General features: G+C 39.1%; 1 protein-coding gene across 1 annotated transcript; it reads left to right on the top strand.

Moving 5' to 3' along the window:
• The first annotated feature begins 4,627 nt into the window (after window positions 1–4,627).
• Window positions 4,628–6,820, top strand: LOC130862623 (disintegrin and metalloproteinase domain-containing protein 25-like). Its single transcript, XM_057752335.1, is given in 1 exon segment — window positions 4,628–6,820. A coding segment is annotated over 1 exon segment (2,193 nt).
• The last annotated feature ends 6,516 nt before the right edge of the window (window positions 6,821–13,336 follow it).

The following is a 13,336-nucleotide window of genomic DNA, read 5'->3' as shown; positions in this document are numbered from 1 at the left end:
ATTACATGACAACATTTTTCCTGTTTTTATTAAGGATTTTTTGATACAATCTTTTCTCATTTTGCATAGTTATCCCCGTTCCCACTCCCTCCCCTCCTACCACCCCCCTATCCCTCCCACCCCACCGCCCCCATCCACCCCTCAGAAAGAGTAAGGTTTCCCATGGGGAGTCAACAAAGTCTGACACTTCACCTAGAGGCAAGACCAAAGCCCCCCCACATATCAAGCCTGAGTAGGGTATCCCTCCAAAGAGAATGTGCTCCAAGACACCACCAGTTCAATCACTAGGGAATTATCATGAAGGGGTGTTAAATTCTGTCACATGCTTTTCAGTATCTAATGAGGTGATCATATAGTTTTTTACTTTCAGTTTATATATATGGTGTATTACATTGATAGATTTTTTTTTTTTTTGATTTTTTGAGACAGGGTTTCTCCGTAGCTTTTTGGTTCCTGTCCTGGAACTAGCTCTTGTAGACCAGGCTGGCCTCGAACTCACAGAGATCCGCCTGCCTCTGCCTCCCAAGTGCTGGGATTAAAGTAAAGGCGTGCGCCACCACTGCCAGGTGATTTTTTTTTTAAATGTTGAATCATTCCTGTATTTCTGGGATGAAGCTAACTTGTGTAGGAGGGAGGCTGCTTGTTGGTTCCTGGCCACTTCGCCCTGAAATAACCATACAGATTCTGTACTAATCAAATCACTGCTTGACCCATTAGCTCGAGCTTCTTGTTGACTAATTCTCACATCTGAATTTAACCCATTTCTAGCAATCTGTGTATCGCCACATGGCTGAGGCTTACTAGGTAAAGTTCCGTTCAGCTCCAGCTGGGCTACATGGCTTCTCTCTCACTCCACATCCTTTTCTCCCAGCATTCTCTTCAGTTTTCCCCACATAGCTCTGTTCTTTTGTCCTATCACAAGCCAGAACAGTTTCTTTATTCATTAACCAATAAAAGCAACACAAGACAAAGGACGTCCCACACCAAACTTGATCATGGTGAATGATTTTTTTGATGTGTTCTTGGATTCAGTTTGCAAGTTTTTTATTGAATATTTTTGCATCAATGTTCAAGAGGGAGATTGGTCTGTAATTCTCTTTCTTACTTGCATCTTTGTGTGGTTTGTGAACCAGGGTAACTGTCACTGCATAAAAAAAGTTTAGCAATGACTCTTCTGTTTCTATTGTGTGGAATAATTTGAGGAGTGTTAGTATGAGGTTTAGTATGAGGTCTTCTGGTAGAATTCTGTGCTGAAACCATCTGGCTCTGTTTTTTTGGTTGTGAGATTTTTGATTACTTCTACTTCCTTAGGGGTTACAAGTCTATTTAAATTGTTTATCTGTTTTTGATTTAATTTTGGTGTGTGGTACCTATCCAGAAAATTGTCCATTTCCTTTAAGTTTTCCAGTTTTGTGGAGTACAGGTTTTTGAAGTATGACCTGATGATTCTCTGTATTTCCTTCATGTCTGTTGTTTTGTCCCCCTTTTTCATTTCTGATTTTGATAATTTGCATATTCCCTCTTTGCCCTTTGGTTAGTTTGGATAAGGGTTTGTCTATCTTGCTGATTTTCTCAAAGAACCAACTCTTTGTCTTGTTGATTCTTTGCATTGTTTTCTTTGTTTCTATTTTATTAATTTCAGTCCTCATTTTGATTATTTCCTGGCATCTACTCCTCCTGAGTGAATTTGCTTCCTTTTGTTCTAGAGCTTTCAGTTATGTTGATATGTTGCTTGTGTGAGTTTCTCCAGGATCTTTATGTAGGCATTTATTGCTATGAACTTTCCTCTTAGTAGTGCTTTCTTAAGTGTCCCATAGTTTGGGTATCTTGCGCATTTATTTTCATTGAATTCTCAGAAGTCTTAAATTTCTTTCTTTCTTCCTTGACCCAGGGGTGATTTAGTTGAGCACTGTTCAATGTATATGAGTTTGTAGGCTTTCTGCAATTAGTGTAGCTGTTGAATTCTAACTTTAAGCCATAGTGATCTGATAAGATACTTATGTGGGATTCTCCTTTGTATGCTATGAATATGTTTTATTATCATTGGTTAATGAAGAAACTGCTTTGACCTATGGCAGGGAAGAATATCAGTAGGTGGTAAAACTAAACTGAATGCAAGGGGAAAAAACGTCAAGTCAGGAAGATACCACGAAGCTGCAGAAGACGAAAGACTCCAGAACCCTACTGGTAGGCCACAGCCCTGTGGTGATACATAGAATAATAAAAGTTAGTTAATTTAAGATATAAGAACTAACTAGGAATATGCCTGAGCCATTGGCCAAATAGTGCTGTAGTATAATTTTGTGTGATTATTTGGTCAGCCAGAAAACGAAAGAATGTTCTATGTTTACAAATGATGCCCAACATGGGGAAACGTACATCCACAGAGCCGTGGACCAGACTCTCCCCGTGGTAGAGAATGGTAGCAGGTGGAGACTGCTCAGCATTTCCAGGGCTTGATGGGTGGGGGGGGGGTAACAGGATATTCCTCCCAGGGCAAGAACTTAGAGAGCTGAGCCCTCCAAGCTGAAATCCAAATGTTTACCTGTGCAGGGGCAGTCTGGGCCAAAGCTCTGTTGGTAACAGACATGATGGAAGATGGTAGCAGGTCTACATGACAACATTTTAAGAATGGATTATGAAAAACTTATATGGGTTAAGTAAATTATCGAGTATCATGCCAAAATTAAAGCTTTATTATCAGAGGAAAAATAATATTAAAAATTGCCAAATGTATTTCAAGGAAAAAATATGAAAAGCAATATGATGGAACATGTTTGTAATCCTCATACTTTTAAGTGAGAGCCAGAGGCCAAAAGACCATGAGATCAAAATCTGACCAAGTGATATACTGAAATCTTATTTTGAAAAAAAAAAATCAAACCACAAAGACATGGAAAGAAATAAGATATTGAAATGTCACTCACGATTTAGAAATTTTGTCTCACAAGGTTCTTTTCTGCTCTTATCTTCTATGGCATCTAGGTATTTTGGGCAATAACCTGTGTGTGTGTGTGTGTGTGTGTGTGTGTTTTACTTGTGTTAAATTGTGAGTGTATATGTGTAAGCATATATAAGCACATACGTGCAGGCCACAGGTAGATGTTGATGTCTTCTTATCATTCCTCTCCATACTCAAGACAGGCCGTTTCATTGTTCACTGAACTAAAGAGTATAGCTAGACCGACTGTCCTGAAAGACCCTAGAATCTCTCTGTTTCTGTTCACTCCTCTTTAGCCTGATCTGCCAGTGTTGGGCTTAGAAATACAAATCACCAATCCTAGAGCGTAAACATGAGTTCTGATACTCCAAACTCAGTGATCATGCTTGCCCCACAGCAACTCATGTTCTTATCTATTGCTTTAGTCTTGCGAGCCTCTACTCTTTTGTCCTTGCTGACTTAATTCAGATACTTAAGGCACTATTACCATTCTAAAAGTTAGATTAGTGTTTGTCCTAAAACAAGTTTCCAGATGCATATATTTAGTGACAAATCATAGATTCAGGAAAATAGTTAGTGAAGGCTCCAACATTGAGCAAAAAAGAATCCAATGAAAACTTTTTCTGCTGCATTTCTTGGTCTGCTTAAAAATTGAAAGAATTAAGGAACAGTGTGAAAGATGTTTAAATTACTAAAGAAGCACGTGACATGTTTAAAATACATCTCTCAATGACTTCAGACCTCAACAGAGATGTCAGACTCTCTGCCATAAACACCGTGTTTCTAGGAATGCACTGCAAGCAGGAGCTTCTCTGACTAAAGCTGGCAGGAGCACTGACCCTTAAACACAGACATATTCGGAAGGCTACTAGACAGCATGTCAGGTCCATTTAGGAAATAGGTTAGCAATAGCTTCCCCACCAAAGCTTAGCAACTCTGGTTATGGGCTTTTGAATATTGGTACATTAACATTTTTTAACTACACAAATTTGAATTAAGAGAGAAAAAGATACCATAACTGTGTGGAGACTGTGTGTGTGTGTGTGTGTGTGTGTGTGAGTGCGCGCGCGCGTGTATTTGTCTGTGTGTGTGTGTGTGTATGCCCTGAACACATAATTTAGAAGTAATAGAAACAGTTATTATAGATCTCTCCAAAAAAAAGTGACTCAAAAACTGACTTTTGGAAATTGAAAGAAAACTTTGTATGTGTTCCAAGTTGATATATAGACATCAATTTTACCTTAATGAACTATAACTTAGGACCACTGTCTATTGACACCTTTTGTTTAAAATATTTCTTATACATATGTGAACTTAAAAATTTAAGAAACAACATGTTAAATCTGAGCGTTCTTTATCTTTTTCAGAAAACATCAACATGGGCAAATTATAAATCGTACAGCCATGATATGACTGTACTTCAACCAAATTGAACACCAAATCAAATGTAAATAAAATGTGAAGTCATGCCTTAGACTAATACCTAAGAAATGTAATCTCATACCTGGATCTTTCTCTTCTGCCTTGGCCTGCCCATAACTAAGCTACTCCTATGTCTGCCTTCTTTTTCCTATTTCACTTAGTCCTTCTGCGCTAACGCATCCACTCAGCCAGAAGACAGACCATTAAGAGTTAGCACTGCATGCAACCAAGACAAGGGCATTCTCCTTTGATGTCTATGTAGACATGCTGGCTATGGGGGAGACTGTGGTGCACACAAGGATAAGTCATCTGCAACTCATGCTAGAGATCTTGATCATTCTCTCAACATGGCCCGTCCCTGGGCATGCTCAACACATCAACCTCCCAGAAGTCATGATACTGTTTAGGGTCAGAGGCAACAGAACAATGCAGGCTATGGGATGGCTGACCTATAACCTGCACTTTGGGGGCCAGAGAAATTTTATCTACATGAAAGCTAAGAAGTTTTCAATGTCTAGACACCTCTCTGTATTCACCTACACGGAACAAGGTGCTCTACACCAGGACCAGCCCTTTGTCTAGAACAATTGCTACTACCATGGCTATGTGGATGGAGATCCAGAATCAATAGTGGTGCTTACCACCTGTTTGGGGGGCTTTTATGGAATATTACAGATAAATGGGACAGTATATGAAGTCAAGCCCAAGAACCTTTCATCTACATTCGAACATTTGGTTTACAAGATGGACAGCGAGAAGACACAACTACGCCCCATGAGATGTGCATTAACAGAAGAAGAGATAGCAAGGCAAATGAAGCTTCAAGAGAATGATAACCCCACACTGATGCAAAGCAGCTATGAAGGCTGGTGGACCCACAAGCGATTTCTTAACCTGGCATTGGTTGTAGACCATGAGCGAATTCTTTATCTGAATGGCAATCTGTCACGTGTGTTACTGGAATTATTGATCATTGTTGAAAGAATAAATGTGATTTATCTTCCACTAGATGTTGAGGTGGTTTTACTTGGAATTGAGATGTGGAATGAAGGAAATCAGGTCACTGGGTCTAACATAGCTAGTCTCCTGGACGAATTTTGTTCTTGGAAATGTGTCAGCCTTAACAATCGAATTCCAAATGATATTGCACATCTTTTTGCATTTTGTGATTTTTACATGTATCTTGGTTTAGCCTATGTTGGAACTGTTTGTGAGTCAGTTAGAAATTGTGGCATTGATTGTTTGATAGGACCAAATCTTGTTCATTTTGGACTTATTACAGCACATGAAATGGGTCATAATTTGGGCATGCTGCATGATGAGGACTATTGTACGTGTGGAAAGAAAGCATGCTTAATGGCTGCAACAGACAGTGGCATCCAAGAATTCAGTAACTGCAGCTATGCTGAGTTTTGGTCAGCTCATTCTACTGCCAACTGTATGCACAAGGAAAAGAAGCCAGTAAGCAAATACAAATTAAAAGTCTGTGAGGATGGTGTAGTTGACGATGGAGAGCAGTGTGATTGTGGATCTTCAGAAATGTGTATAAAAGATCCATGTTGTATGAGGGGCTGTACCTTCAGAGGTGGAGCTGCCTGTGCTTTTGGGCTTTGCTGCCAAGATTGCCAGATCATGCCATCAACCGCAGTGTGCAGAGAACGGGACAATGAATGTGACCTTCCAGAATGGTGCAACGGACATTCACACGAGTGCCCTAAGGATGTCTATTTGCTTGATGGGAGCTCCTGTAAAGATGGTGGCTACTGCTACGAAAAGAGATGTCGTAACCGAGATGAACAGTGTCGGCAAATCTTTGGCAAAGGAGCCAGGAGCGCGGCTCAGAGATGCTACAGGGAAATTAACAGCCGAGGTGACCGGTTTGGCAACTGTGGTATATTCAGAGGCACATACTTAAGATGTAATGACCCAGACATCCTCTGTGGGAGAGTTCAGTGTGAGAATGTAGAAGTTGTTCCTTTTATGGAAGAGCATTCCACTGTTCACTGGACTTACCTCAATGGTGTCACCTGTTGGGGAACTGACTACCACTGGGGGATGACAATACCTGACATTGGCCATGTGAAAGACGGCACAGAATGCGGTCCAGGGCATGTGTGCATTAATAGGAAGTGTGTCAGTAAATTAATTTGGGTAAGTGATTGTTCACCCAAGACCTGCAATCTGAAAGGGGTCTGCAATAATTTACACCATTGCCACTGCAACTTGGGGTGGGACCCACCATTTTGCCTTTCACGTGGCAATGGAGGGAGTGTTGACAGTGGTCCTCTGCCCAAGAAAATGGAACAAGAGAAGCAGGAGAAAAATATAATGGCACTGATTAGTGTGATTCTTATTGCTATTTTTACTGTCTTTGCACTAAAATTGCTTTTGTGTAGGCCTGTAATATCTCCTAGGAGGGGTGAATCTAGTGCTTCTGTTTCAGTTGACAACACTTGAGGCAGAGTAGCAATAGTTTGAAATTTCAAAGTTGTACCTAATCTTCCTCAATTTCCCATGACTTGTCCTATATTATCTGAGCTTTTGAAGCTTCTCTTGTTTACAAATATCTGGAACAAAACCTAGAGATATTTAATATTCAAGATAAAAAAAATCTCAGTATTCAATAAAACGTGTGGTTTTATTACTTAACTGGTGTCTTCACTTCACGCTGTCTTACAGTGTTCTCAGTAAAGGCCCACCCCAGGGATCCTGCATGCATGTTTTGCTTTTGCCTCTCTCAGTTCCAGACTGCCTCCCCTTTTTATATTGCCTGTCACATGAAGAACAGAATTCTTTGATCCTGTTTGCTCACAGGGAGTCCACCCTAGTGGAATCTTCTAGGGAGGGGAATCAGGGGTAAATTGGAAACCCTGAGGGAACTGTTTAATTGAAGTTCCTTTTAGTGTTGCCTCCATGGCAGTTCTCACCTGTGTGGCATCAGCAGCTATCTTTTGGCCTTTGATTACAGGATGTGGCTTGGTCTACACCATGTGTTCATCCACAGAAGGTGTTGCACCTTTTCACATTGGACAAGCATGTACTCATTAAAAGCTGTACTAGAGAGGCGGCTGCAACAGGAGATATGATAACTTTTGCACTTCTGGCCGAGCTAACTCGGGTGTCTCAGGAGTGGCTTGAAGGTGGTGTTGATAGTGACTCATAAAGTAGCGATTGCTACTACCTTTCTGAAGAAACAGCATTGTCATCCCTGGAGATACAAATCAACTCCTGAGCAACCTGCCTCCAATATGCTGTGTCCTGGGTCTTTGAACCTTTTCTGATTCACAAAGGGTCCAGCACCAAGTCGTCAACACACTCTTCAGACACTGGAGTCCTACAACCAGCCAACTCACTCCCAATCGCTTGGTTGAATATCTTCAGTCTCTTCATGAGCTCCAGTCCAGAGGTGGTAGCAACACCATGTAGTTTGTAATGTATCTCAAGAGCATAGTATTTTATGTCTGAATGCTAAGTGATATAGACCATTCCTTATTACTACAGAAACACAGGATGAAATCACACATCTGAAGATATTTAAATTATCACTATTAAATATTACAAAGTTTTACACTTTGCATTTACAATATCATAAAGCCTTCAAACCAAAGATACTATTAGTAACAACTCAAAAAATTACAATATTTTTCATTTCTGAAATTTATATTTGTCACTTTTAATTGAAAAAAATCGTATTGGGGTATTATGATATATTTCCTTTCCCCAATTCCTTGTGGGTACTCCCTACTGACAGGGCCTAGTACTAGACTAAAGGTCAGAAAGTTGGAACTTAGTTCTTTTCTTTTGAGGTTATTGTCAACAATTCAAATAACAGGCATGGCTAATATTCAGATCTGGTATTTTAGGTATTAAGAAGTAGACCTTTTTCTCCCTCAAACAAAAATCTAAGCATCCAACTAGGTTCTTACTCCCTTAGGGAGATAACTAAAGATTATATATAGGGAATAGTTTGCCTACACTATGTTTTGGTCTAGGGTGTGAGCGTTACTTGTCTTGTTTGGGCAATGGAATGTTTAACTAAAAATGTAGCGCCTAACCCTTTAGCTGGTCTGATAATTCTGTGTATCATGTGAATGCAGTTTTTTTTTTTTTTTATCTTACTCTTACCTTTTGGGGTCCAGGTATTGAAGCAAATGGAAATTAAACACAGTGACTTTCAGTATTCACTGGATGTCCCTCCCAATACGATCCTTTGTTTCTCTCTCTTATTTCTCCTATAGCTACACTCCTTTTTCCTAATAATTCTAATCCTCATGCTCCAACTATGGAATGTAGGAATCTGACTTGGCTAGGAGCCCAGCAGAAGTCACCCTGAAAAGGTGACCTATTACACCCTACCTCCCTACCTACCAAAATTTCTGATCTTTTTATTTTCTCTTCCTTTTAATAAACAAACAAACAAAAAACCCATAAAATGGAAATCAAGATAAACAAACAATGAACCTAGTTGAACAGCTCATTTCTTATTTATCCATTGTATTTTTAAATAAACTATTTAAGCAAATACCCCAAACAAGACTGGAAACATATATACAGTGTAACAAAAATAACTATAAATTTCTATCAATATACTATGTTCCCCAAAATGATAACAAGCAACCATAGCCCTCCAAATAACCAGAAGCCTCCCACATCCCTTTTGGGAATGTGGGCATCATTTTCTTTAGACTGCTTCCTGTTGAATGTGGGTGAAGGCATCTTTAGGGTCCCAGAGAGAAAACTGAGATAATGGCCAAGTTTTGGGAAGACCAGCAGTAACCTTTGCTAATACATATTACCTGACAAGATTCAGGAGGTCTTCTCTGATCAAACTATATGAACCTGGAAGGAATCCACAGCTTCTTATTTTCTGTGGAAATAAAAACAAAACTGCTTTTCAAAAGCATTTTTTATTTTAATTTGACAATTATATATATATATTTTTTACTTCCATTTTAAAGTTAAAGCATTCCTAAAGTATACAGACTGGTTTATTTCTGCAGTCCCTCATTCATTTCCAGGTCTTTTAGCAGCTCTTTGCTTATCAGCAATCAAAAATTTCAAAATCAGCACAATACTATACAGGATCCAGACTCTCTGCATATTTCCCATCTTTACCTGTCTTTTTTCTTTTACGCTTACTGTCACTAAAGACTTTTTAAAAAAAGAAAACAACAAAAAACTATTTCTTTCTGCGACTTTTATACCCATTTTCTTTTCATTCTTAAGCCTAAGCACATTGTAAAACACACTAGAACCTGTTTAGAGGTTTTTCCACCTGGACCTCCTTTTACCATGTGTCTTTTTTGCCTTTTTTGATGGCACAAGAAAACTTTAGACTGCTAAGCTACACCTGGATCCTCTGCATGGCTCTCTTGACTGGCTCTGCCCACTGCTAGGTTTATGAGAGCCAAGCCTAGAGCTTGTGTCCTGGTTGGAGGTTTGTTTGACCTGGAACCACATTCAACCCCCAGATATGGGATGTCAGTGCTTTACACTGTGGCAGGTGTTTTTTACTTAGTTTTTTGTTTCTATTTAGTATGAAAATGCTGCTTAAGTGTTCTACTGTATAGCAGAGCTTCTTTAAAAAGTCCTTTTTTTGTTGTTTGTTTGTTTGTTTCAACATTCTCAGGCTCTAGATAGATATTCAAGTCTCATATTTGGTGCCAAAATGTTGTTGGTTGCTTTGTCTTTTTACTCTTTCGACTTTTGTGGGGGGGCTACCACTCAACTCCCAAGTAAATCACACACAGATGATTTTTTCTTATAAATGCCCAGCCTTTGCTTGTTTTGTTTCTAGCCAGCTTTTCTTAAATGATCTCGACTACCTTTCGCCTCTGGACTTTTTCCTTTTCTTACTTCTGTAATCTTTCGTTCTGACTCTGTGGCTTGCTGAGTGGCTGGGTGACTGTCCTCTAGCATCCTCCTCTCCTTGTTCTCTCTTGCTGCTGCTTCTCTCTTTTTCTCCTTCTATTTATTCTCTGTGCCTGCCTGTCCCACCTATTCTTTCTCCTACCTTGTTATTGGTCATTCAACTCTTTATTAAACCAATCACACATAATTAAACAAATGCAACATAAAAGAAAGCAACACATCTTTGTATCATTAAACAAATGTTCCACAGTAGAAACCAATGTAACACACCCTAAATAATTCTACAACAGGACCCCTCAATGTGAATTTTTGATGATGATTCCATGTTACTATATAAATAAAGATGTTCCCATATTAGGTTATCCAATCACAAGAGGTCAACTCTAAAGACATTCACATACAAAATTAAATGAACTCTGTAAGTTATATGCATATATATAATTAATAATTAAATAGAAGAGGCCATAATTTTAAGGAAGAATTGGGGGAGAAGACATAGAGGAGATGGAGAAAGGGAAAAGTACAAAATATGTAAATATTTTCACAAAAAATATGAGGTTTCTATCCATTGTGAATTCTTTTTTATTGTGTTCAGTAAAATTGGACTTGTCAAAACTACCTTTTAACACTCAGAATATTTATAAGGTTTTTGTCTAGAAATGTTTTTTTTTTTAATGAAAATGAAGCTGCTGTTTCCAGTTAAAGGCATGTTGGCATTTGTTACATGTTTAGATTCTCTTTCCACTGTGAATTTTCTGAAGATTATGGTGATTTGACTTCTAAAAGACAAAATTTCCACATCTACTAAACTGAAGTGTGTCTGTCCTCTGGGAGAAGGTACTACCACATCGACTTCATTCATGTCTCCTCTCCATTGTGGATTTCTCGTGTTCACGGCATTTGACTTCTGAGCCAAAGCCTTCTTGCATAGTCCCAAGGAGTACACAATCTCCTGTGTGTACATTCTCCAGTGTCCCACAAAGTTTGACTATTAAGTGAAAACTCTTGCACAATAGTTATACCTATACAGTCTTGCTCTGTATAAATACTTTTTGGTGAATGAAATTTGAGCTTTGTTTGAAGGACTTACCTTGTGTGTTGCATGCATAGGCTTCTTCATCTTTATTGATTTCTCATGGTTTCTGAGGGATGATTTCTAGGAAAAAGGAATTTCCCACATTTTTTTATGTTTGTCAGGTTTCTCTTTGGTATGGCTTTTCTGGTATTGAGTGAGATTTGTTCTCTCTTTGTGTGATTTTCCTCCATATTAGTTATAATTATAATTATAGATATCCACTTTATATTGCTTTCCTGATATTTATTGAGCTCCCATCTCATGATGAAGCTCTTCCATGTCCATTATGGTCAAATCATTTCCTACCCTTTTGCATCCTCACCTGACTCTACAGATGTGACTTTGAACCGAGTCACTTTCCACAAAGATTACATTCAATCCATATTTACACAAATTTTAATGTGTTGTGGCCAACAAATTTTATGTATCTATTGTATTTATAAGAATTTGTGCTGGGCAGTGGTGGTGCACACCTTTAATTTCAGCACTTGGGAGGCAGAGGCAGATGAGTCTCTGAGTTTGAGGCCAGCCTGGTCCAAAGAGTGAGTACTGGGACAGCCAGAGCTGTTACACAGAGAAACCCTGTCTCCAAAAAAACAATCCCCCACCCCACACACACAAAAAAGAGGCCAGGCTGGTCTATAGAGTGAGTTTCAGGACAGCCTGGGTTACCCAAAGAAACCCTGTGTTGAAAAGAAAAAACAGACAGACAAAAGAATTTGTTTTTACACAGCATTTTCTACCTAGACAATTGAAACACCTCCCAAACAGGTCACATTCTAGGAGCCTGAGTCTTGAAGGGGACCATCATTGTCATCTATGCTCAGTTGAAAGAGTTCTTCTATGTTCAGTATCTTTTTGCTTGGGGTTCTGTTTCCTGTGGATTGAGGCAATTCTTCTCTTGAGAGTCTTCTCCACACCCCAACTTCCTCTCAACATCCTTTATTCTAGACAGCTGCTCCTCATCATTTCTCTTTCTACTGGATAAGACCTCAAGATTATTACAGATCTTGGGGGGGGATACATCAGTTAGGCAAAGCACTGCCTTGCAAGTATAAGGACCCGAGTTCAGATCCCAGGGACCCATGTAAAAAGGGTACATTGGTGTGCCAGCGATTCTAGCACTGCGAGATAGGGTGGAGCCAGGCAAATCCCTGGAAGCACACAAGCACTCCCTTCCATAGATGCACTCATCCACGTGTGTGTGTGTGTGTGTGTGTGTGTGTGTGTGTGTTTGTATCCCTAGAGCTTCCTTGGCCAGCCGGTAGAGCCAACTCAATGAGCTTCAGATTCAGGAAAAGACCTTATCAAAAAAATAATAATAATAAAAATGAAAAGGGTGGAATATGAATGGGAGATGACACCCACTGTTGACGAAAGGCTTCTACACATCTACTCATAGGCACAATTGCACATTTCCATGAAAACATACTTATATATGTAAGACACAAACACAAGACACTGCTGTCGAGCTTTCTTAAATATAAAGTGACAAAAACCAGCTTGTTAAACTGAAGCTTACCCCCAGTATACACATAGATCCACATACACAGCAAAGGAAGTGTTTCTCATGCACTTTCTGGTGCCCTGAGTGGCTTTATCTAACACTGAATGTGCCCATTGAGTCATAGTTTAAAGCAGGCTTCTCTATGATTCTATATGCGCCTCCCAGTCTAAGCACATTGGATCTGGATAAATAGGCACTGTCAGGTTCAATTTAGTCAAGACTGCCTCTCTAACAACACTTCAAAGATTTTATTCACATAATTTATACAGGAGGATTAGAACATGCACTCAGCTAAAAAGATCGCCTTTATGATGAGCATGTGCAATCTTGTTGCTCATAAACTCCTTTGTGTTATTTCCTACACAAATAGAGATTCTCATGGGAAATATGCTTTTGTAATTTTTCAAAATGCACACTAAGGCTTATATCTGTTTAAAAATGAACAATAAAATAGTACTTTAAAAATAAAATCTTAGAATGAATGAGTAACTGTGGGGGCTTAATAATAATTTGATATATT

This window comes from Chionomys nivalis, chromosome 20 (genome assembly GCF_950005125.1).
Source record: "Chionomys nivalis chromosome 20, mChiNiv1.1, whole genome shotgun sequence".
Classification (NCBI taxonomy): Eukaryota; Metazoa; Chordata; class Mammalia; order Rodentia; family Cricetidae; genus Chionomys; species Chionomys nivalis.
The sequence above is the reverse complement of the archived record's forward strand: the minus strand, read 5'-3'. Positions and strand labels throughout refer to the sequence as shown.